Source organism: Salvelinus sp. IW2-2015, linkage group LG17 (assembly GCF_002910315.2).
Source record: "Salvelinus sp. IW2-2015 linkage group LG17, ASM291031v2, whole genome shotgun sequence".
In the NCBI taxonomy this organism is placed as follows: Eukaryota; Metazoa; Chordata; class Actinopteri; order Salmoniformes; family Salmonidae; genus Salvelinus; species Salvelinus sp. IW2-2015.
Window position 1 is genome coordinate 12883916 of NC_036857.1, and position 26400 is coordinate 12910315.

A 26400-nucleotide genomic window follows, 5' to 3' on the forward strand; every position below is an offset into this window, starting at 1 on the left:
TCTCCATATTCCATCTAGTTTTCTTTATTTTTGTAATAGATAAATTCAGCTATAAATTATTTTGGCTTAGTTAAGAATAAATTGTCCTCCAGTAGACTTTGACTACATTTCCAATATCCCCGTCCATGTGGAAATTCTGTTAGAGTTATGTGAAGGCCATATAGATGATGGTCCGATCGCATTCTGTCTCTTTTCTGTGTCTGTGTGTTGCCATGTAGGCTATGCTGTGTAGGTGTGTGTATGATGGTATTTGGTTATGGACATGAAATCATGAAAGAACAAGTCAATACGTATGAAACAACTATCAGACTGGAGGGGTGTGAAGAAACCATTCCTTTATTGGTGTGAAGTCCCAGTCAGGATGAGGGGCTAAAAACAGTGCTCTACGCCAGACCCATGTCCACTCACACACTCGCTCACGCGGGGTACAGGGTGTGTCGCATCAAAATGTGAGAGAATCAGACATTTTTTTTCTTCCAAAAAACATTCACCTCACTCAGACTATAGCAGTTCTCATTACTTTCTCTAGGATGGGGTCTATTGTGGGGGAGTGGAGTACTGAACTTACAAGGGGCCAACTCAATGGGTGAAGGGTCAAAACCACATCAATGACAGTTAACAGAAATACCATATTTGCTTTTTTAGAATCCTTTGATTCTTATTCTCAGAGAGCAGGTGTTGCCAGAAGTGTTTTCGGGTTGACATTTCCATGACAACGGCATGTTGCAGTGGCGCTGGTAGTGGTCTATTTGGCGTTGGCGGAGCTGCTGAGCATCTTGCGGACAGCCTGCGCAATGGCGTCACGGTCGATGCCGAAGATCTTGAGGAGCTCAGTGGGTTTGCCGCTGCGGGGGACGTGGGCCACGGCCATACGGTGCACGTTGAAGCCGGTCTCATTCACCACGGCAGAACACACCGCCTCCCCCAGGCCACCTAAAGAATTACAACCACATGTCAGTCAATCACATCTATACAGCCTTTTTACAACTAAATAAAACCTAAAATGCAAGAGTGCAGAGTTCTATTTTCTGGGTCTTAGTATTTGTGCAGAAGTTTGTCCTAAGACTTCATATGTCACATCCACTCTCCTCCTCTAACTCCTTTGAGCCTGTCTTGCTGAGCTGTCTTTGTTTGTGCAGTTTAGCCCCACTGTGCTGTACAGAATGTACAGTAGCTGGCCAGTCAGTCCGATCTATACATCATCTTTGTCTTCCACCTCACTGACACTGTAACACTGTCACCTCCACAGCCCACTGAGTCTTGATCCTCCCTGACAGGCCAGCCACCACCTTCTCATTGACTGACCATCAGGCCGGCGGTGGCGAAGGGGGGCCGGGTGCGAGAGAGGGCGTTCCTCCCCTCTACTTTAGTAGCCATCTGCACAATGGGGGTCCTTGAAGCCTGGGCCTCTCCATATAGCCCCCTCTAAGCCCCCTATCACAGCCTCCCCCCTTCCTCTCCCTCACACACCGTCTTCCCACCCCCTATGGCTTTGAGTGGACGCCCAGCACGCCCACGTCGCCCGTGCATGCACACCTGTCATAATGCACTATTCATGCTCATGTGTAGACAGGGAATGGGGGTGAGGGTTGGAGGTTGTCAGGGCATGGCTTCTGCTGGTTGGGGGTTAGTTAATGTTAAGATGCTGACTGTGGCACGGCTGTGCTTATTCTTTTCTTTGTTTAGTTCCTTCAACAGACAGTATAAATACCAAGGGACAAATAAGGCAACTGTGCCAAAATAAACACCCACACATTTTTGGACTTGCTGTTATCTAGGTCAGTGAATGCCCAATGGCCAGAGCAGAGCTGAAATTAAAAAAACATTGAGGGTTGATAGTATCTTCTCCTCCTCCTGCAGTCTTGACACTTCGCAATTTCAGAGAAATAATTAGTCCGCAGGCTTAGAGATTTAACAACTGATACAAATCACATGAATGTCTCGCAACTGCATAACTATCTAAAACTGCATAACTATCTAAAACTGCATAACTATCTAAAACTGCATAACTATCTAAAACTGCATAACTATCTAAAACTGCATAACTATCTAAAACTGCATAACTATCTAAAACTGCATAACTATCTAAAACTGCATAACTATCTAAAACTGCATAACTATCTAAAACTGCATAACTATCTAAAACTGCATACCTCAGTGCCCAGTGCTATATATTATATTCCACTGGAATAAGATAACCTGAGTTCAGAAAGCAGTCTGTGTGTGCAGAGTACCCACCCTCGTAGTAGTGGTCCTCTACTGTGACTATGCGGCCCCTGGTGGCCTTGGCATGCTCGATGATGGTCTTGGAGTCCAGAGGCTTGATGGTGAAAGGATCAATCACTCGAATGTTGATCCTCTCTGAGAGAGAAACAGAGCATGTTATACAATACTCGTAGTACAAATTTCTTCAGTTCGAACTATGGTGTTTCATCTATTCAGCCAACACCAGATAAACAGTAGAGATGAATCAACAGACTTCTACAGTGCTAGAGACAGATGCAAGAAGTACTCTGAACCTGTTGTTGGGGTGCACATGCTTATTATTAGAGTGCCACCATCAGCCACCACGGTTGACATTTAACCCCAGATCATGATGAATGGTCCAATGCCTTAGTGGGACAAGTCTCACAACAAAGTCTCAGTATGCGTGTGCATGTGTGTGTGTGTGTGTGCGTGCATTACTCGGATGACGTTGATGTCCATCAGTCCCTGGGTGACGAGCACATTTCCTGACAGCTAATGTAGAATATAGAATATTGAGTTCCAGTGAAGGATCTATGTAACTTTCCCGAAATGACTGTTCTGTACCTTTCTTTAGCATTTCAGCAGCTGCCAGTGCCTCATGTAGGGTCACGCCTGCTCCGATCACTGTCACATGATCATCGTTGGTCTTGTACACAACCTGACGGACATGGGATGGAGGTTTCTATTATCTAGGCATATTTCTATTTAAAATCATTTAGCAAGCATGTTAGTACTATAAGAAAGTGATGTACTGTAAGACTTTCATTAGACATTGTGTATAGTACATCTCATATATCATTGTCTCCATACCTTCGCCTGTCCCACATGGAAGTCTTCGTTGCTGTTGTAAAGAACAGTGTTCTCTGGGCGACTGGTTCTGATGAAACACACACCCTGAAACAGAGATGAAACATGTCAATCAGCCTCTGGACTTTCATTACCTTGTCATTTATCAGACAGGTTTATTAAACAGCGACTCAGCCATACTCAGCAGCTGTGTGAACCAAAGATATTGTAAAGTGAGCACATAGCATGAGGCAGATGTGATAGAGAGGGTTCTGGGTGCAGGTTAGTATATTTTGTTATGAATATTGTTCTGGAGGCAGCTCTGCAGAGTGGTTACTAGCTGGCACAGCCACAAAGTCACAGCTACAGGACTGTTTTGCTAGTACAGACTGGAATATGTTCCGGGATTCATGCGATAGTGTTGAGGAGTATACAACATCAGTCACCGGCTTCATTAATAAGTGCATCGAGGACGTCGTCCCCACAGTGACCTACGTACAGTACAAATCCCAACCAGAAGCCACGGATTACAGGAAACATCTGCACTGAGCTAAAAGCTAGAGCTGCCGCTTTCAAGGAGCGGGACACTAATCCGGACGCTTATAAGAAATCCTGATAAACCCTCCGACAAATCATCAAACAGGCAAAGCGTCAATACAGGACTAAGATTGAATCCTACTACACCAGCTCTGATGCTCGTAGGATGGGGAAGGGCTTGCAAACTTCACAAATTATAAATGGAAACCCAGGAAAGCTAAATGCCTTCTATGCTAGCTTCTGTGCAAGCAACACGAAACCATGCATGAGAGCACCAGCTGTTCTGGAAGACTGTGTGATCATAACTGTATGTAGCCGATGTGAGTAAGACCATTAAGCAGGTGTAACAGTTTAACTTTACTACGTCCCTTCGCCCCGACCTCGGGCGCGAACCAGGGACCTTCTGCACACATCAACAACAGTCACCCACGAAGCATCGTTACCCATCGCTCCACAAAAGCCGCGGCCCTTGCAGAGCAAGGGGAAACCCTACTTCAAGTCTCAGAGCAAGTGACGTAACCGATTGAAACGCTATTAGCGCGATTGAAACGCTATTAGCGCGTATTAGCTAGCCATTTCACATCCGTTACACAGGTTCGGAGGGCTAGACAGATTACTAGGATGTGTACTCAGCGCATGCGCTGACCAGCTGTGTTCTTAGTCCCCTTCTGCACTCCCTGTTCACCCATGACTGAGTGGCCACGCACGTCTCCGACACCATCATTAAGTTTGCCAATGACAAAACGGTGGTAGGCCTGATCACCGACGACGATGAGACAGCCTATAGGGAGGAGGTCAGAGACTTGGCAGTGTGGTGCCAGGACAACAACAACAACCTCTCTTTCAACATGAGCAAGACAAATGAGCTGATCGTGAACTATAGGAAAAGGAGGGCTGAGCACACCCCCATTCACATTGACAGGGCTGTAGTGGAGCGGGTAGAGAGCTTCAAGTTCCTTGGTGTCCACATCATTAAGGAACTATCATGGTCCAAACACACCAACACAGTTATGAAGAGGGCACGACAACACCTATTCCCCCTCAAAAAGTTTTACAGCTGCACCATCGAGAGCATCCTGACTGGTTGCGTCACCGCTTGGTATGGCAACTGCTTGGCATCCGACTGTAAGATGCTATAGAGGGTAGTGCGTACGGCCCAGTACATCACTGGGGCCAAGCTTCCTGCCATCCAGGACCTCTATACCAGGCCCTAACAATTTTCACACACACACACTCTCGCTGCTGCTAATCTCTGTTTATTATCTATGCATAGTCACTTTACCCCTATCTACATGTACATATTATCTCAATTACCTCGACTAATCCGTACCCCTGCACATTGACTCGGTACCGGTACTCCTGGTATATAGCCTTGTTGTTGTTATTTTAATGTGTTACTATATTTCCTAGAGGTTTTTTTGCAAATTTTTCTTACTTACTTTTTCAAAAACTCTGCATTGTTGGTTTAGGGCTCATAATTAAGTATTTTGTATTCAACACGTGACAAATAAAATTGTAGTTGATCAAATCAGATTTTAAATCAAACCATAACCACACTGCTAACTCTGTCTAACCATAACCTTAAATTAAGACCAAAAAGCACATGTTTGTTTTCATAAATTTTTACAATATAGCAATTTACAATATAACTACAATATGGTTTAGGTTTTGCTGCCGGCCTATCTAAAGGGAAATCACTCAGTTCTGCCTCCAGGACAAAACTCATGACAATAAATGTCAACCTGTGTGCTGGGTACCTTTGTGTTGGCAGCCAGCTCCACAGCTTTCTCAGTGGAGACACCGTCGCTAGGGTAGAAAACAGTTGCCGTGGGAATGGCTCTAAACATGGCAATGTCTTCAAGGCCCATCTGAGAAGGTCCATCCTCTCCTAGAACACACACACATGCACACATACACACAAACACGCATGCAAGTCACACACAATAGCATTTGGGGTGTATGGGGCGGCTAAAAGTAAAATCTACATGACTGGCATGCGTTCAGTGGGGCGAGTCGGCGTGGGCATGCAATGTACCTGAGGAACCAAAAGGAAACCTGGCCGCCCCGCCACCACCACGACACAGAGAGAGAGAGGGGGAGGGAGGAAACGAGTGCTGGCCGCCCCGCCACCACCACGACACAGAGAGAGAGAGGGGGAGGGAGGAAACGAGTGCTGGCCACCCCGCCACCACCACGACACAGAGAGAGAGAGGGGGAGGGAGGAAACGAGTGCTGGCCGGAGCCACACTGATACAGTAGTAGATGGACGGAAGATGTGAAGAAACAAAATCTAAATTCAGGATTCAGGAAATAATACAGGATTACAAGACGTGAGGCCAACTACAAGGAAACGATTCAACCCACTGCAAGAGTGTTACAAAAATTTCCAATCAAAACCAACTGAAGGCAAAGACCTTCCTCGACTAAACAGTGTTAGGGGAAGCACTGTGTTAACACTGTGTGACAGTGAGATAAGTCTTCTGCAGTGGGCTGAATCGGTCCAAGAGGAACAAGCGCTGAGAGCTACGTCAGGTTAGGATCACAGTGAGGAAGTCACGGGTTACTACACAGACAGGTCACCGGGGGTGGGGGGGTGGTCAAAGGTCAGTGGGCGGACTGACCGATGGACACGCCACAGTGGGAGCCACACAGATTGATGTTGCTCTCAGAGATGGCAGCCATGCGGAGCTGGTCGTAGGCACGTGTGAAGAAGGTGGCGAAGGTGCTGGCGAACACCACGTTACGATCCCGCGTGGCGCAGCCCACCGCAATGCTCACCTGACAGAAGAGGAGAGAGAGGATAGGTAAAGGAGAGTAAAGCCTGAGTAACTTGTGTCGCACATTCCTTAGACACAAAAGGAGGGAGCCATCATCTTACAATTCATATGGGAGAAATGTGATGTTTGAGCCATTTCATTTCCTGTTAGCCCTGAGAAAGCCCGTTCCCCTGTTCCCCATGAGGCCCTGCTAAGGGGATGGGGCCTGTGTGAGTAGTTAAAAACAATCATTGTCAGTGAGAGTTTTTACTCAATAAAATACACTTGTTTAAACAATACCATCTACATTAAGTACAGCTAGCATAGTGCATCATTGTTGTCACTGACCAACAAGATACTTGAAAGCCAACAGAGCATTAAATGCCCCAATCCCTTAACAATATTCATATCTGATGTGACAGCATGACTTGGGTAATTAATTCATCTAAATAACATCAGAACTATATTTGACTCCTCTATTGTCTGTGTGGGAGTCACAATGAGACACAGGCCACAACACGGCTTCATTAAACCTGCTAATGATGCCTCAAAGAACTTCTACTGGAATCCTGCAGAGACATTACTAATGATGAGGAGGTCAGGGCCCATATCCACAAAGCGTCTCAGAGTAGATGCTGATCTAGGATCTGTCCAATCTTATTCATTATGATCTAAAAGGCCAAAATTATCCTAAATCAGCACTACTACTCTGAGACACTTTGTGGATACTGGACCTGGTCTCTTAGGCAACCAGGCAGGAGGAGTAGAAGGATTCATGCCCTAGAAGTGAGGGGGTAACACTGTGTGTGTCAGAGGTGAATAATTTAGATATAAGGGTGGAAAGAAGCAGAAAAAGCCGCTTTAGACTATAGTGATGGATAAAGTGGAATTAAATGTTTGTCATTCTACAGTGGTTCAAATACAAAGACGTAGGCCTACAGTATGAATGGAACTTTGATGGTCATTTCGGGTTGACGTCACATAGTGCTATCAACAACAGCTTATCATTGTTTTTTAGTACTTTAAAAAAAGATTTTGTGATCAGTACACTTTTGTTCACCCTACTAGACCTAGACTCAGGTCAGATATGTGGCACTGGGTGTCAGCTGAGCTTACCATGTTCTGCTCAGCGATGTAGCACTCAACGTAGCGTTCGGGGTGCTCGTTCTTAAATAGCTCAGAGAAGGTGGAGTTCTTGGTGTCTCCATCCAGAGCCACCACATGCTCGTTGTAGCGGCCCAGCTTAGCAAGAGCCATGCCATAGGCCTTCCGCGTGGCAATCTGCAGCCAAACACAACCAATGGGTTAGTTCATTTAAAACACAGTTCAATATAGCAGCCCACCACCATTCATGCTATCTGTCTTGGTCATGAGCAAGTCTATATACATTTTCCGTGTCTTGTTCCAGGACTTAAAGCATCTCTCTCAAACACTCTTGCTCTTTCTGTCAAGTACACAGATGAACGCGCACGTACACACACACACCTTCTCTCCGAGTTTGTAGTTGGGTGCATTGGGCATGCGGACGTTGCGCAGGCTGATTGGCGGTGAGTCCTCGGTAGGCGTTGCGGGGTACAGGCGCTTGGTGGTGTTCATGATGCGCGCCTGGATGTCCTTCATCACCCCCTCAGCCATCTCCTTGGGCAGGGGCTTCCCATGCCAGCCCATCTTGTCCTCTGCAGCTACAACACACACACAAAGAACATGATGAAATACATACACAGACAGAGACACACACAGAGACATTTATCAGAGATGGCACACTTCCTCACGCATAGCAAATACACCTTTAGTATATCAGCAATTAAGAAATTGGAGGAAATCTGCTTTTGTTTTATATCTAGTTGACATGATATCAGTATCAAAATGTCATAAATTACATATTGCTCAACACTCCTCTCTCTCATCACAAAGCCTTACACGTGTGGTCATCAAATACCATTCTATAGGTCAGGGTTCCACTTCAAAAGCCATATGCTTATGACAATAGGGCGACAAAGGCCAGTGATCTGAGTATATACTACACATTCTGAGTGATTACTAGGCTGCTGCAGCAGAAGCTCTAAAGCACTGCCTAGATTACCACAGGTTTAGGTGCCCTTCATAGAAAAGACAGGAGGGCTGAGTTGGGTCTATTAGAGTTGGGTCTATTAGACCTGTCCCATTTTAAGGGACAGGCACAGACTAAACCTTTGTGATTTTAGGATTAGTGTGGTCTGGTAGTAGGTATTCATGACAAAGCAGCTCCGGAGCACCACAGATATGTTTGAATGTGAAGGGTAGAGGGGAGTCTGTCAGTATCACAATGAAGCTGTGCTGGTACATTTGTGTATGCATGAAAGGCGCTGCTGCTGGCATAGTATTAGGGCTTGGTTAGTCTCTGGGTGTACCTGTCTGTACTAGTGTATCAGTACATGTACCTATAGAGGAGCATGGGGCTGGGTACCTGTAGAAATGTGTGTGTGTTTCTGTAGGTACCTGAGATTCCCTTGCCCTTGATGGTTTTGGCAATGATGGCGGTGGGCTGGTGACGGGGTTGGCTCAGAACCTTGGTCAGCTCTTCCACACTGTGCCCGTCCACAATGATGGCATTCCACCTACACACACACACACACACACACACTTAATTTACTGGTGCCAATACCTAGTGGGAGTAATTTACACGCTCAGGCCCATAATCATGGTCTCTAGGCCACACATTTTCTAGGCTTTCTCCCAGTACCCACCCAAAGGCCTCGCAGCGTTTCTGGTACTTCTCCACATGGTGCTGCAGGGGAGCTGGGTCACTCTGACCCAGACGGTTGATGTCCAGGATGGCCACTAGGTTGTCCAGCTGGTAGTAAGAGGCGAAGGACATGGCCTCCCACACAGAGCCCTCAGACATCTCCCCATCACCCAGCAGGCAGTACACATTGTAGCTACAGAAGGACAAACAGACAGAGGGAAAAACAGACAGACAATTAGAGGCTTGCAACATCACAGCAGCTAAGCTTTCATAAAAAGTAATAAACAAGTTATGACTAATATAAATGACTAACCCACAACTTTCAATTCATTGCCACTTGATTGCCACCTAATGGCTAATGGGATGAAACGCAACACAACAGAGCAGAACAATAATAATAATCTCTCCCTCACAATTGCCTCCCCTCGCAGAATAACATTTTCCACACAACCCCCTCCCTTCATCTTAAAAATGAGCCTCCCTCCCCGCACAGAGCGAACAGGAACAGTTGACCCCACCCTTGGCTCGGAGCTCCAATCATCCTGCATGGTAACAGGGTCTGACAGCTTTCCACTCAAATAGACACATTGTCATTAAAGCGAGAAGATAGACTGAGACATGGCGCATTATGGCACGGATTCCGAGCCAGACCGCCCGGGAAAAAAAGCATTCCAGAGCCCAGAGAGGGACCCACAAAACACCTGGTCCAGATCCCGCTTAACATCCACTCTCCCGGTTATTCTCGTCGCAGCACCTCGCACTACACAAAGACAGACTTCCCTGGACCAAAACACTGTTTAAACCTCTGAGCTGCAATTCAATTTGAATCAAATCAACACAATCTAATTGGCTACATGATGTTATTTGATACAATATCAGTGTGTTGACTGACTGCTTGCTATAAACATGAGTTGATGATAATGGTGATTATATAACTCATTAATTATATGGTAATGAAGGGCAAAAGTAGAAATCTAAATATGAATGGATAAATGACTGTTGTTCTATTGCTGTGGAGGAATGACACTGTTTAAAGAGCTATTTATTAAGTCAAAAGCTGTGACGGAGGGGATCTGAGGTAACCCTTCAAATGTGCATACCGGTGAGTGTGTGTGTGGCTTAAAACAACACACACTGGGGAACGTATCCTACACATTCTGAGGGATTACTGGGCTGCTGCAGGTCTAAAGCACTGGCCGGATAAGGCCGGGTTTTGAGTGCCCCTTGTAACATGTGCCAGGATAACCATGCAGTTTAACCTATAATTTAAGCTTCTATTTAAAAAACAGGTACATAATTGAGATGAACCAATATTCATTCATTCACTCTCTCCTCTCGCCAGGTGAGAATATTACAGAGGTGAGAGGAGAACACATCATACTGACACCTCACACTGAGCCCTCAGGCTCGTCTGGCTTACATAGAACCAATGAAAGGGAAATGTCTTAAAAACACCCTCCTGAACCTGCGCCAAATTGTTTTACGTTCTGCTTTGATTTTGTTTAGCTAAAGCATGGATAATCATATTCAAACTCTCCATTTACTAAATCAAATAAACACAGTGAATTAAACAGGGTACTGTAAGCGTGAGGCTTTAAAGCTGTAATGATGTGGCATTTTCACTTGCTAATCCTCCTGCTAAGTGTATCTGACACATTCACTCATTTGATTCATTGAACACTCTCTTTATCTGGGACCCTGGCCTATGCATGTAGGGCTGTGGATTTTGGGGTCACGGACTGTAATAGGAAGATTGCTTTAATTAAAACAGTCATACATACAGACAAGTCACGGTTGGGGCTGGATGCTACAGTAGCTCACTTTGACAAGCTGTTCTGAGCACTGGAGCACACTCACTCACTAATTACTCATTCCCAGAGAGAGACAAACTCAATTCAATTCAATTCAATTCAATTCAATTCAAGCGGCTTTATTGGCATGGGAAACATATGTTAACATTGCCAAAGCAAGTGAAGTAGATAACATACAAAAGTGAAATAAACAATAACAATGACCAGTAAACATTACACTCACAGAAGTTCCAAAAGAATAAAGACATTACAAATGTCATTATGTATATATACAGTGTTGTAACGATGTGCAAATGGTTACAGTACAAAAGGGAATATAAACATAAATATGGGTTGCATTTATAATGGTGTTTGTTCTTCACTGGTTGCCCTTTTCCTGTGGCAACAGGTCACAAAATCAGGTTTGTTTTCAAATTCTTGTGGATCTGTGTAATCTCTAATATGTTCATACATTTGGCCGGAGGTTAGGAAGTGCAGCTCAGTTTCCACCTCATTTTGTGGGCAGTGTGCACATAGCCTGTCTTCTCTTGAGAGCCAGGTCTGCCCACGGTGGCCTTTCTCAATAGCAAGGCTATGCCCACTGAGTCTGTACATAGTCAAAGCTGTCCTTAAGTGTGGGTCAGTCACAGTGGTCAGGTATTCTGCCACTGTGTACTCTCTGTTAAGGGCTAAATAGCATTCTAGTTTGCTCTGTTATTTTGTTAATTCTTTCCAATGTGTCAAGTAATTATCTTTTTGTTTTCTCATGATTTGGTTAGGTATAATTGTGTTGCTGTCCTGGGGCTCTGTGGGGTCTGTTTGTGTTTGTGAACAGAGCCCCAGGACCAGCTTGTTTAGGAGACTCTTCTCCAGGTTTATCTCTCTGTAGGTGATGGCTTTGTTATGGAAGGTTTGGGAATCGCTTCTTTTGAGGTGGTTGTAGAATTGAATGTCTCTTTTCTGGATTTTGATAATTAGTGGGTATCGGCCGAATTCTGCTCTGCATGCATTATTTGGTGTTTTACGTTGTACACGGAGGACATTTTTGCAGAATTCTGCATGCAGAGTCTCAATTTGGTGTTTGTCCCATTTTGTGTATTCTTGGTTGGTGAACGGTCCCCAGACCTCACAACCATAAAGGGCAATGGGTTCTATAACTGATTTAAGTATTTTTTGCCAGATCCTAATTGGTATGTCAAATTTTAATGTTCCTTTTGATGGCATAGAATGCCCTTCTTGCCTTGTCTCTCAGATCGCTCATAGCTTTGTGGAAGTTACCTGTGGCGCTGATGTTAAGGCCAAAGTATGTATAGTTTTTTGTGTGCTCTAGGGCAATGGTGTCTAGATGAAACTTGTATTTGTGGTTCTGGCGACTGGATCTTTTTTGGAACACCATTATTTTGGTGTTAATGAGATTTACTGTCAGGGCCCAGGTCTGATAGAATCTGTGCAGACGATCTAAGTGCTGCTGTAGGCCCTCCTTGGTTGGTGACAGAAGCACCAGATCATCGGGTGCTGCAGCCTGTTCTAGTGCCCTCGCCAATTCATTGATATATATGTTGAAGAGGGTGGGGCTTAAGCTGCATCCCTGTCTCACCCCACGGTCCTGTGGGAAGAAATGTGTTTTTTTGCCAATTTTAACTGCACACTTGTTTGTATACATGGATTTTATAACGTTGTATGTTTTTCCCCCCAACACCACTTTCCATCAATTTGTATAGCAGACCCTCATGCCAAATTTAGTCAAAGGCTTTTTTGAAATCAACAAAGCATGAGAAGACTTTGCCTTTGTTTTGGTTTGTTTGTTTGTCAAGTAGTTTGTGCAGGGTGAATACGTGGTGTGTCGTACGATAATTTGGTAAAAAGCCAATTTGACATTTGCTCAGTACATTGTTTTCACTGAGGACATGTATGTGTCTGTTAATGATAATGCAGAGGATTTTATCAAGGTTGCTGTTGACGCATATCCCACGGTAGTTATTGGGGGCAAATTTGTCTCCACTTGTGGATTGGGGTGATCAGTCCTTGGTTTCAAATATTGAGGAAGATGCCAGAGCTAAGGATGATGTTAAAGAGTTTTAGAATAGCCAATTGGAATTTGTTGTCTGTATATTTTATTATTTCATTGAGGATACCATCAACACCACAGGCCTTTTTGGGTTGGAGGGTTTTTATTTTGTCCTGTAGTTCATTCAAGGTAATTTGAGAATCCAATTAATAGTTGATTCTAAGATTTGTATTTGATCATGTATATGTTTTTGCTGTTTGTTCTTTGTTATAGAGCCAAAAAGATTGGAGAAGTGGTTTACCCATACATCTCCATTTTGGATAGATCATTCTTTGTGTTGTTGTTTGTTAAGTGTTTTCCAATTTTCCCAAAAGTGGTTAGAGTCTATGGATTCTTCAATTACATTGAGCTGATTTCTGACATGCTGTTCCTTCTTTTTCCGTAGTGTATTTCTGTATTGTTTTAGGGATTCCCCATAGTGAAGGCATAGACTCAGGTTTTCTGGGTCTCTATGTTTTTGGTTGGATAGGTTCTCAATTACTTTCTTAGGTTTTTGCATTCTTCTTCAAACCATACAGCGGGTGAATGCAAGCATTTCGCGAGACCGGGCCTCAAAACCTAATGTCTACCTGGCCCACCACTCCACCCTGGACTTGAACAGCCTTTACAACCAGGTCCACCTCTACAAGGTAGCAATCACAAATTAAGCCAGGACGTTACCCTCAACCATAGCCCCAGCACCTCACAGAGGAGCAACAGAGTAATGGACACTCCTTCCAGACCTGCAAGACCCCTCCTGAAGGACCAGCACTGAGAGAACACACGCCAAGGACCTACACCCAGACTACAGCATCACCAGCCACACACTAACCAGCTAAGACCACCCCAAGCAAACCCTGGCCACACCTTATATAGGCGCCTTCATATCAGACCTATGCCCCTTCTGCACACCCCATGCCCTCCACCCCTGCGGCAAGGAACTCAACAAAACAGAAGGACATACGGCCTGGCAGTGAGCAGAGCAACAGGCCCAACCCCCAGTATTACACCCGCCCAAGTCCCATCCTGCAACCTAAGAGGTATGTATCAGATGCTCAACATGCTCCGCTCACACCTACTGTGATGGTCAGGGCCTAAACCACACAAAACCAACACTAGACACTATGGAACACAATGATTTTACTATTTCATCCTGGAATATACAAGGTCTGAGGTCATCTGCCTTTCACCTAAATAGCAGGAACCCAGACTTCATCAAAGAAATTGGAAATAGAGACATTGTTATCCTACAAGAAACATGGTATAAAGGAGACAGACCCACTGGTTGCCCTCTAGGTTACAGAGAGGTGGTAGTCCCATCCACCAAACTACCAGGTGTGAAACAGGGAAGAAACTCAGGGGGTATGCTAATTTGGTATAGAGCAGACCTAACCCATTCTATTAAATTAGTCAAAACAGGAACATTTTACATCTGGCTAGAAATTAATACGGAAATGATCAACAGAAAATTGTCCTCATGTGTGCTACCTACAGTGGGGAGAACAAGTATTTGATACACTGCCGATTTTGCAGGTTTTCCTACTTACAAAGCATGTAGAGGTCTGTAATTTGTTATCATAGGTACACTTCAACTGTGAGAGACGGAATCTAAAACAAAAATCCAGAAAATCACATTGTATGATTTTTAAGTAATTTAAGCCCATTCCTCCTGACAGAGCAGATGTAACGGAGTCTGTAGGTTTGTAGGCCTCCTTGCTCGCATACGCTTTTTCAGTTCTGCCCACAACATTTCTATAGGATTGAGGTCAGGGCTTTGTGATGGCCACTCCAATACCTTGACTTTGTTGTCCTTGAGCCATTTTGCCACAACGTTGGAAGAATGCTTGGGGTCATTGAAGAACAATTGCGACCAAGCTTTAACTTTGTGACTGATGTCTTGAGATGTTGCTTCAATATATCCACATAATTTTCCATCCTCATGATTCCATCTATTTTGTGAAGTGCACCAGTCCCTCCTGCAGCAAAGCACCCCCACAACATGACGCTGCCACCCCGTGCTTCACGGTTAGGATGGTGTTCTTTGGCTTGCAAGCCTCCCCCTTTTTCCTCCAAACATAACAATGGTTATTATGGCCAAACAGTTCTATTTTGTTTCATCAGACCAGAGGACATTTGTCCAAAAAGTACGATCTTTGTCCCCATGTGCATTTGCAAACTGTAGTCAGGCTTTTTTTGGCGGTTTTGGAACAGTGGCTTCTTCCTTGCTGAGCGGCCTTTCAGGTTATGTCAATATAGGACTTGTTTTACTGTGGATATTATAGATACTTTTGTTCCTGTTTCCTCCAGCTTCTTCACAAGGTCCTTTGTTGTTGTTCTGGGATTGGTTTGCACTTCTCGCACCAAAGTACGTTCATCTCTAGGAGACAGAACGCGTCTTCTTCCTGAGCGGAAGGCATGTGGGAGACTCCCCAAACATATGGAAGAAGGTACTCTGGTCAGATGAGACAAAAATGTAGCTTTTTGTCCATCAAGGAAAACGCTATGTCTGGCACAAATCCAACACCTCTCATTACTCCGAGAACACCATCCCCACAGTGAAGCATGGTGGTGGCAGCATCATGCTGTGGTGATGTTTTTCATCGGCAGGGACTGGGAAACTGGTCAGAATTGAAGGAATGATGGATGGCGCTAAATAGAGGGAAATACTTGAGGGAAACCTGTTTCAGTCTTCCAGAGATTTGAGACTGGGACGGATGTTCACCTTCCAGCAGGACAATGACCCTAAGCATACTGCTAAAGCAACACTTGAGTGGTTTAAGGGGAAACATTTAAAATGTCTTGGAATGGCCTAGTCAAAGCCCAGACCTTAATCCAATTGAGGATCTGTGGTATGACTTAAAGATTACTGTACACCAGCAAGAACCCATCTAATTTGAAGAAGCTGGAGCAGTTTTGCCTTGAAGAATGGGCAAAAATCCCAGTGGCTAGATGTGCCAAGCTTATAGAGACATACCCCAAGAGACTTGCAGCTGTAATTGCTGCAAAAGGTGGCTCTACAAAGTATTGACTTTGGGGGGGTGAATAGTTATGCACGCTCAAGTTTTCCGTTTTTGTCTTATTTCTTGTTTGTTTCACAAGAAAAAATTATTTGCATCTTCAAAGTGGTAGGCATGTTGTGCAAATCAAATGATACAAATCCCCCCAAAATCTATTTTTATTTCAGTTTAAGGCAACAAAATAGGAAAAATGCCAAGGGGGGTGAATACTTTCGCAAGGCACTGTACATGGAGGTGACAGCAAAAGGGCAAGTAATAATATGGGGAAGAGGTAGTCGGGTGTGCTATTTACAGATTGGCTGTGTACAGGTACAGTGATTGGTAAGCTGCTCAGACAACTGATGCTTAATGTTAGAGTGAGATATTCCGCGATTTTTTGCAATCCGTTCCAGTCATTGGCAGCAGAGACCTGGAAGGAAAGGCGGCCAAAGTAAGTGTTGGCTTTGGGGATGACCAGTGCAATATACCTGCTGGAGCGCGTGCTACGGGTGGGTGTTGCTATGGTGACCAGTGAGCTGAGATAAGGCGGGGCTTTATCTAGCAAAGACTTATAGATGACCTGGAGCCAGTGGGTTTGGCGACGGATATGTAGTGAGGGCCAGCCAACGAGAGCATACAGGTCGCAGTGGTGGGTAGTATATGGGACTTTGGTGATAAAACGGATGGCACTGTGATAGACTACATCCAGTTTGCTGAATAGAGTGTTGGGTGCTATTTTGTAAATGACATCGCCAAAGTCAAGGATCGGTAGGATAGTCAGTTTTACGAGAGTATGTTTGGTGGCATGAGTGAAGGAGGCTTTGTTGCGAAAGAGGAAGCCTATTCTAGATTTAATTTTGGATTGGAGATGCGTAATGTGAGTCTGGAAGGAGAGTTTACAGCCTAACCAAACAGCTAGGTATTTGTAGTTGTCGACATATTCTAGGTCAGAACCATCCAGATTAGTGATGCTAGTCGGGCAGGAGGGTGTGGGCAGCAATTAGTTGAAGAGCATGCACTTAGTTTTACTAGCATTTAAAAGAAGTTGGAGGCCACGGAAGGAGAGTTGTATGGCATTGAAGCTCGTTTTGAGGTTTGTTAGCACAGTGTCCAAAGAAGGGCCAGATGTATACAGAATGGTGTCGTCTGAGTAGAGGTTGATCAGAGAATCACCCGCAGTAAGAGCGACATCATTGATATATACAGAGAAAAGAGTCGGCCCGAGAATTGAACCCTGTGGCACCCCCATAGAGACTGCCAGAGGTCCGGACAACAGGCCCTCCGATTTGACACACTGAACTCTATCTGAGAAGTAGTTGGTGAACCAGGCGAGGCAATCATTTGAGAAGCCAAGGCTATTGAGTCTGCCAATAAGAATGCCGGTGATTGACAGTAAAAGTTTGGCAGGTCGATGAATACGGCTACAACACAGTACTATCTTTTATGATGTCGGTTATGATATCGTTTAGAACCTTAAGCGTGACTGAGGTGCACCCATGACCAGCTCTGAAACCAGATTGCATAGTGGAAAGGTACGGTGGGATTCTAAATGGTCTGTAACAGTTTGGATCTAGAGTGGTCACACCTTTGAAGAGGGGGGTGACCGCGGCAGCTTTCCATCTTTGGGGTCTCAGACGATACGAAAGAGAGGTTGAATAGGCTAGTAATAGGGGTTGCAACAATTTAGGCGGATCATTTTAGAAAGAGGGTCCAGATTGTCTAGCCCAGCTGATTTGCAGGGATCCAGATTTTGCAGTTCTTTCAGAACATCAGTCTCTGGGTTTGGGTGAAGGAGAAGCAGGGGGGGGGGGGGGGGGGGCAGGTTGCTGCAGGGGGTGCTTGAGATGTTGGCCAGGGTAGAGGTAGCCAGGTGGAAAGCATGGCTAGCCGTGGAAAAATGCTTATTGAAATTATCGATTAGCGTAGATTTATCGGTGGTGACAGTGTTTCCTATCCTCAGTGCAGTGGGCAGCTGGGAAGAGGTGCTCTTATTCTCCATGGACTTTACAGTGCCCCAAACGTTTTGGAATTAGTGCAACAGGAAGCAAATTTCTGTTTAAAAAAGCTAGCCTTAGCTTTCCTAACTGACTGAGTATTACGCTCTCAGAGAGTTCACAGTCAGTCCACTGACACCCCTATCAGATCACAGCAAAAGCACACTACTTGAACAGAGTTTTTCTCAATCCTGAGGCATCAAAGCCAAAGTAACTGAATAATATTAAGAAATGCTATAGATGGAAGGAAAGTAGTGTGGAAATCTATCAAAAAAGAATTAGGCAACAACAAATTCAATCCCTTCTAGACAATTTCCTGGACAAAATGTTCCACTGTAATAGTGAAGGTGTAAACTTGGCAGTAGAAATCCTAAACAGTATATTTGACCTTTCAGCTTCCCTATCAAATCAAAAAATTGCAAGCAGACAACCTAAGAAAATTAACAACAATGACAAATGGTTTGATGACGCAAACACCATTGTAAATACAACCGATATTTAATGTTGATTTACTTTCCCTTTTGTACTTTAACTATTTGCACATCATTACAACACTGTATATAAACCTAATAGGATATTTGAAATGTCTTTATTATTTTGGAACTTCTGTGAGTGTAATGTTTACTGTTAATTTTGATTGTTTATTTCACTTGCTTTGGCAAATGTAAACGTGTTTCCCATGCCAATAAAGCCCCTTAAATTGAATTGATATTTAATTGAGAGAGAGCGCGAGAGAGAGAGCGGGATATGGTGAGAGAGCGAGCGAGCGTGAGAGAGAGAGCGGGAGAGAGTGAGCGGGAGAGAGTGAGCGGGAGAGAGTGAGCGGGAGAGAGTGAGCGGGAGAGAGCGAGCGGGAGAGAGCGCGCGGGAGAGAGCACGTGCGCGAGCGGGAGAGAGCACGTGCGCGAGCGGGAGAGAGCACGTGCGCGAGCGGGAGAGAGCACGTGCGCGAGCGGGCGAGAACGTGCGAGAGCAGGCGAGAACGTGCAAGAGCAGGCGAGAACGTGCGAGAGCAGGCGAGAACGTGCGAGAGCAGGCGAGAACGTGCGAAAGCAGGCGAGAACGTGCGAGAGCAGGCGAGAACGTGCGAGAGCAGGCGAGAACGTGCGAGTGAGAGAGAGAGTGCAAGGAAGAGAGCAAGGGGATGTAGTGAGAGAAAAGAAGAGAGGTGGGGTTAAGAGCAAGAGAGGGAGAAGATGGCGGCTCTCTCGCAGCCCTGATTATTAGAGCAGAAAAATTGACTGAACACAAAATGCAGAGAAGGCGCAACCAACCCATCACACGTATACATTATACGTCAGACTGCTCTGTTATACGGACCAAAAATGAAACCAGAGAATAGCAACAACAACAAAAAATCCCAGTATCTCTAATAAACCATTTAAAAGTATTTCCCTAACCCCAAAGTACAGCCCAGCTATCCTACTGTTATAGATTTGTATATGGATTCAGATATGAAGGTGAATCTGCTTGTCATATGCAGATTGCCATAGACAGCATTCCAGGCTCCATTGTTTGCCAGTGTTGCCACGTGGCCGTTCTAGAACAGACCTCGTTTCTCACAACAAAGACGCTGGCTTCCAAACCATATTCAGTGATGAAACAGCCAGCCAGCCTGTCTCCACGACACCACATACAAGATCAGCTATGGCTGTCAGCCTGCGTCTACTCTCCTGACAGGAGGTAAAACGTCAGATCTTCTTACTGTTTGCAACATGAGTATAGATGTGTGTATTGTGTACATGCAAGCTTTGTCTATGAATGGGTCTCTTTATGCCTATGTGTTGGAAAGTATCACTGTGCATGTTCATAGTAGGTGTGTCTGATTTATCTAATTGCACATGTTTCCTTGTGCATACTCCCCTTTGTATATTCCCAATGCATGTCATTATTTGTGTTTGTGTGTTGGTCGATCTGTCTGTGTTCTGGTTTAGCCAGACAGCGTACGATCACACAACTAAAGCATGAACTTAGAAGGGTGTTAAGCATCTAATGGAGTCATGTGCTAAATTCCATATTATGTGCCGAGGTGTGTGTGTGTGTGTGTGTGTGTGTGTGTGTGTGTGTGTGTGTGTGTGTGTGGGAGAATGGTATTTCATCACGTGGCTTGTCAAAGTATTTCCCAGTGTAGGCCATCCCACAGGCAGCACCCAGACCCTGTCCAAGAGAGCCGGTGGCACATCCACAAACTGCTGCTCTCTGTTAAACACGTAAACATACACAAATCTTAAGACACTACACACAACACGTGGCAACACAAAATGCATAAACTTGCATTACACCATCAAAGACACATTACATCAACTCAAACATTGCAGAAATTATGCCGTAACATTGCACAGACATCTATTTGCAAAAAAGATGAGCTACTCATATAACACACCACATTCAGTCTCTGGCACGCACATGATCAATACAAATCAAATGTTATTTGTCACATGCACCGATACAGCTGGTGTAGACTTTACTGTGAAATGCTTAATACAATACAATTAAATCCACAAGAATGGAGCTACAGTATATAAGGGAGTAAGTACCAGATAATGTGGAATATACAAGGGAGTACCAGATCAATGTGAGGCTATATACAGGGAGTACCAGTACCAGATCAATGTGGGGCTATATACAGGGAGTACCAGTACCAGATCAATGTGGAGCTATATAGAGGGAGTACCAGTACAGATCAATGTGGAGCTATATACAGGAGTAACAGTACAGATCAATGTGGAGTATATACGGAGTACAGTACCAGATCTATGTGGAGCTATATAGAGGGAGTAAGTACCAGTCAATGTGGGCTATATACAGGGAGGTACCAGTACAGATCAATGTGGAGCTATATACAGGGAGTACCAGTACCAGATCAATGTGGGGCTATTATACAGGGAGTACGTACAAGTCAATGTGAGCTATATACAGGGAGTACCAGTACCATATCAATGTGGAGCTATATACAGGAGTACCAGTACCATATCAATGTGGGGCTATAATACAGGAGTACCAGTACCATATAATGTGGGGCTATATACAGGAGTACCATACAGATCAATATGGGCTTATATAGGGAGTAAGTACAATCAATGTGGATCTATATCAGGAGTACCAGTAAAAGCAATGTGGAGCTATATACAGGGAGTACAGTACCAGATCAATGTGGAGCTATATACAGGGAGTACAGTACAGATCACATATGGAGCTATATACAGGGAGTACCAGTACCAGATCAATATGGAGCTATATACATGGGAGTATCAGTTACCAGATAATATGGAGCTATATACAGGGAGTACCAGTACAACAGATTAATATGAAGTATATAAGGAGTAGTCTAAGATTAATGTGGGGCTCTATACAGAGTAAGACAGTTACAGATCAATATGGAGCTATAAACGGGAGTAACCAGAAGATCAATGTGGAGCTATATAGAGGGAGTACCAGATCAATGTGGAGCTATATAGAGGGAGTACCAGTACCAGATCAATGTGGAACTATATAGAGGGAGTACCAGTACCAGATCTATGTGTAGAAGTGGAAGGTATTTGAGGTAGATACTTTTCACAAAACACACACAGACTTCCTCTCAAACACACTTCCTAAACATACATATTCATTCAGTGCTCATGGTAACTGCTCAACGGGGCAAATCAATGTGTAAGTATTAGGTGAATAGGCACTGAATCTTAGTTGAGGGAATCAGTGGGCTACTCGTGTGTGTGAACAGAGCATTGCATTACTGTGAAATTACTGTGCATTCAGACACAGGGCCTGGGACCGCATGTCTCTGTCACACAAACACATCTTTGTGACATACAGTCTACACCACAGTACATAGTGGGTCTTGTGTGCTCAGACTTCCTCTCTCCAACAAGGGAATACCAGTGCCCTGAAAAAGGGACATGTCTGGCTTTGGAAATGAGGACAAATTTGACCCTGTTAGTTGTAGTCCATAAGAGACCACAGGTAACAAGCGGTAGTGGATGAACGGGTTTGTGAGGAACAAAGGGCTAAAGATAAACCAGGCTTGTGGAAGAGTGACACTCTGCGTTAATAGAGTTAAGAAGTTATTTGTGAACCAAACAGGGTTGTGTCTTGTGGATTGTTGGGTCACTTCCTATTCCTGTTCTTACCGGCACAGGATGTCCCTCCAGGATGGAGTCGACCTTACGGAGGTTGAGCAGCTCGCTGTCCTTCAGGTAGCCTGCCTCAGCCCACACTGCATACAGCACCGGGGCCGCATGACCCTGGAGGAGAGAGAGAAAGAGCGAGAGGGACACAGTTAGAGAGAGAGAACGGTCTCACAGATAAAAGTCACTCTTAGACTTCATTGAGTAGTAGAAAGAGACTTTGTTACCATCACACAGACATGACCACATTCAGACAGAACATACACAATGGTGCCTTAGCTAATGCAAGCATACTTCAATAATTTACTACAACCACCTCTCATAGCAGAGCTGTTATTCCCTGGTACACTCTTACATACAGTATCACACTTTGTGCCTGGACCACTTTCAGTTCTGGGATTGGGAACATTATCCCAAACCTTCTTCCCTCCAAATGAATTAAACTCCAGTAGTCTGAATAGGATTACGTCCACGCCTCCCGGTCTGTCTCCTAAAGCAGTGGTTCCCAAACTGTGGAACTCAGTCAGGCTTTGAATTTACTCTTGAAAGTTGTAATAATATAATGCACAAGGTGCAATTTCAAAAGTGGTTAGTGCAACAGCAATATTCCTTGTCATGTCAATCATAGAGAGCTATTTATAACTTGTCAGAAATGTCCAGTTGACCATCTAGCTCATGTCAGCTAACGTTGATGCGGGATATTCCCCAATGATGAAAGGGGGGCATGAGTGAAAAGGTTTGGGAAGCGTGTTCCTAAAGGATCCCAGATTACAGGCTTACTCTACATTGGGCCTTTAAGAACTGTAATCATATGGCTCGCTCTTCCCAGCACAGACTAGCCAAAGCAACCTGATTGGTTAAAATCCTATGAATATACAACTGTTCATCCATTCATCAGGTTGTTTTTTGAAAATGGGATTAGTTTGATACAATGCCCTAGTGCTTGCTAAGGGCCCTAACCACTCTCTCAAACTACTGAACGATCTTGCCTTAATGGCCATGTACTCTTATAATCTCCAGCCGACATAGCCAGAAGAGGACAGGCCACCCCTCTAGGTTTCTTCCTAAGTTCCAGCCTTTCTAGGGAGTTTTTCCAAGCCACTGTGCTTCTGCGTCACTTGCTCTCTGGGGTTTTAGGCTGGGTTTCTGTATAATCACTTTGTGACAACTGCTGACGTAAAAAGGGCTTTTGATTGATTGACTGACAAACTTGATTAAACTGTATCTGAGGCCAATGAGGCCATTAGGGAAGAGGCAGGGCTGCTACAGTAGGTCTGACCTTAGAGGTGAACATGGATTTGGCTGACAGGACTGATTAAGGCAGGGGAATGAGACTGGTACGTCTAGACCCCTCAAACTCAACTTCGGACCTCAAAGCCAGTTCCACTGCATTTTTTAATTGTTCCCCTCTAATCAGGGACAGATTTAGACATGGGACACCAGGTGTGTACAATTCATTATCAGGTAGAACAGAAAAACAGCATGCTCCAGATCCTGAATACCCCTGGTCTCTAGACCATAGAAATATAATCCCCATTCAAGTCAATAATAATTATACACTGCTCAAAAAAATAAAGGGAACACTTAAACAACACAATGTAACTCCAAGTCAATCACACACAAGTGGGCTGTGGCAAGAAGGTTTGCTGTGTCTGTCAGCGTAGTGTCCACAGCAGGCCACAAATGTGCATGTGTCAGCATATGGTCTCACAAGGGGTCTGAGGATCTCATCTCGGTACCTAATGGCAGTCCTGCTGGAGGTCATTTTGCAGGGCTCTGGCAGTGCTCCTCCTTGCACAAAGGCGGAGGTAGCGGTCCTGCTGCTGGGTTGTTGCCCTCCTACGGCCTCCTCCACGTCTCCTGATGTACTGGCCTGTCTCCTGGTAGCGCCTCCATGCTCTGGACACTACGCTGACAGACACAGCAAACCTTCTTGCCACAGCTCGCATTGATGTGCCATCCTGGATGAGCTGCACTACCTGAGCCACTTGTGTGGGTTGTAGACTCCGTCTCATGCTACCACTAGAGTGAAAGTACCGCCAGCATTCAAAAGTGACCAAAACATCAGCCAGGAAGCATAGGAACTGAGAAGTGGTCTGTGGTCACCACCTGCAGAACCACTCCTTTATTGGGGGTGTCTTGCTAATTGCCTATAATTTCCACATTTTGTCTATTCCATTTGCACAACAGCATGTGAAATTTATTGTCAATCAGTGTTGCTTCCTAAGTGGACAGTTTGATTTCACAGAAGTGTGATTGACTTGGAGTTACATTGTGTTGTTTAAGTGTTCCCTTTATTTTTTTGAGCAGTGTATTTCTAGACAGGGTTAGAGTGGTACCTTGGAGAGGACGAAGCGGTCATTGTTGATGTTGCGGGGGTCCTCAGGGCGGTACTTCATGGTGTTGAAGAAGAGCACAGACATGATCTCTGCCACACTGCAGCATGATGTGGGGTGTCTGGAGGGCAGAGGACAGGCTGTCAGACCAGGGCTCTGACTGACACATACACACACATACCTCCATGCGCTCAGGACACTGCAGTGTAGAGCAAGAAAGTATAAACACACATTCACCATAAATGACCTACAATCAGTTTACTATAGACTATTTCATTGCCCTCCCATATATTCAGTAGACACACACACACAAAGTACTGAACAGACACTGTCCTGTGATGTCATTAGAGGAAACAAATCCATCTTCAATGGAACTTAAACATACAGACCTGAACGCTGATATTCATTCTTCATTTAGTGCAGGGGCTAGCCTATATTAGTCTGTCTGCCAACTGTAACCTTTATGTTGTGATAAAGCTTTAACACTCAATGCATGTGAAACGTGTTATTTTCGCTCTTTTGCCTTTGACTTCACATTAGTGAATTAATTCACAACAATCAATCTGCTGTCTGTTAGATAAGGCAGACCCTCTTCCATACATTCAGTCAGGGTTAGACAGTTCCTCAAGCAATGAGCTGGAGAACAGCATTGTGATCATTCCATTGCACTTTAAAGTTGTGTTATAGCAGACCACAAATACACTCCTTTCTTCTTTATTGCCAAAACTCCATGCTTGATGTTAAATGCAAAAGACATCAATATTTAAACAGTTTTTTAAAGAATCTATAACATATGAGATTCCAAACAGAGCATGCCTGTTGTAATATGTCACTATAACACAGGTGCCTGGTACCCACCAGAAACGGAAACGTTTTAAATCAACCTGAAACGGAAAGGTGGTCAAAAAAGACAAAAAAAAAAAATGAAATGTTGATTGGATGAAATAAACAATGAACAGATGAAAGAATGAACACATAAAAAGGTATAGTTTAATTGTGCCTTGGACTTATTTGTTGAGGTGGAAGTATACACATTTATTAAAAGGTTGTATCCTCAGACATTGTGGTTATTATGCGTCAATAGCATATTTTATTTGAGCTGTTAACTATACTGTAATAAAAAAGAAATAAGAAAAACAAATTAATTAATCTCTCAAAATATAAAGAACATTTATTCTACCCCTATACCAAGGACAAGCCTGAAAAATATTAATAAAAAGAGGAGCGCATTGGCCGGGGAGTGATTGTCCTGGTCGCGGTGGCCTGACGTATCATCAGCCCGTCCCAAATCGTTTCGCTCTGCGAAGAAGATGGGCACTGGAGGCTGAATTTACTCAGGAGCACCAGGAACGAGCGCGGTCTCTTTAGTTGCGGCGGACGCAGAGCCATTCCACATACTCAAAAGCCCACGTCGCCACCACGCGTAACGACCCATTCTCTACGGAATCATAATGAATGGGTTTGCTCTCAAAAAATGCATTCAAAAATAAATGGGCATTAAGATACTGTACAATCGAAAATAATGCACCTGCTTCGAGTAGCCTAGTCTATTAGAACGTAAGAGGCTACGACATTATTAACAAAAGCTCACAATGTTATCTCTGCATATTTTATCTATATGGTATCTGCATGGTTTACATTCCACATTTAAGACGTGTCAATGATTAATGCCAAATGGATGGCATTGAAAGGGTAGAATTAAGAATAGTAGTAGCCTGTTCTGGAACAATGCGTAATATGCGCATAAAATGGGCATACAATGTCCGAGCCATGGCTATTACGCATGTAAACCCATCACATAGCCTGCACGGATGGAAACCTCATATTACAAATGTATTTTTCTTTTGAATTTAAAGCATTGAAGCATGGCGCTTACCCGCTGCCTGCAGCAGTTGTAGCCTTTATAGAGTTGATCCTGAGCCGGTTGGCTACGTTCCGAAGTGCCTGCAGAGTCTGCTGGTCGGGTTTGTGATAGTCCTCCATCTGTGCGCAATTATGTAAAAATTACACTTAAAAAATAAAATACTGTACAAACAATGTCAGGGTCAAGACTAGGAAATAT

The 26400-nt window shown here is 44.3% G+C and overlaps 1 protein-coding gene across 1 annotated transcript; it reads right to left on the minus strand.

The window, feature by feature from the left end:
- Positions 1–321: 321 nt before the first annotated feature.
- On the minus strand, positions 322–26333 carry LOC111976989 (transketolase). The gene is made up of 14 exons (XM_024006213.2): positions 26215–26333; positions 24342–24459; positions 22006–22119; positions 19985–20077; positions 9053–9249; positions 8805–8923; positions 7812–8008; positions 7443–7607; positions 6192–6348; positions 5328–5458; positions 3058–3141; positions 2812–2905; positions 2239–2361; positions 322–933 (listed from the first exon to the last, which is right to left on the minus strand). Exons 1-14 carry the CDS (start codon positions 26319–26321, stop codon positions 746–748), a joined length of 1887 nt encoding a protein of 628 aa, XP_023861981.1. The 5' UTR covers positions 26322–26333; the 3' UTR covers positions 322–745.
- Positions 26334–26400: the final 67 nt, after the last annotated feature.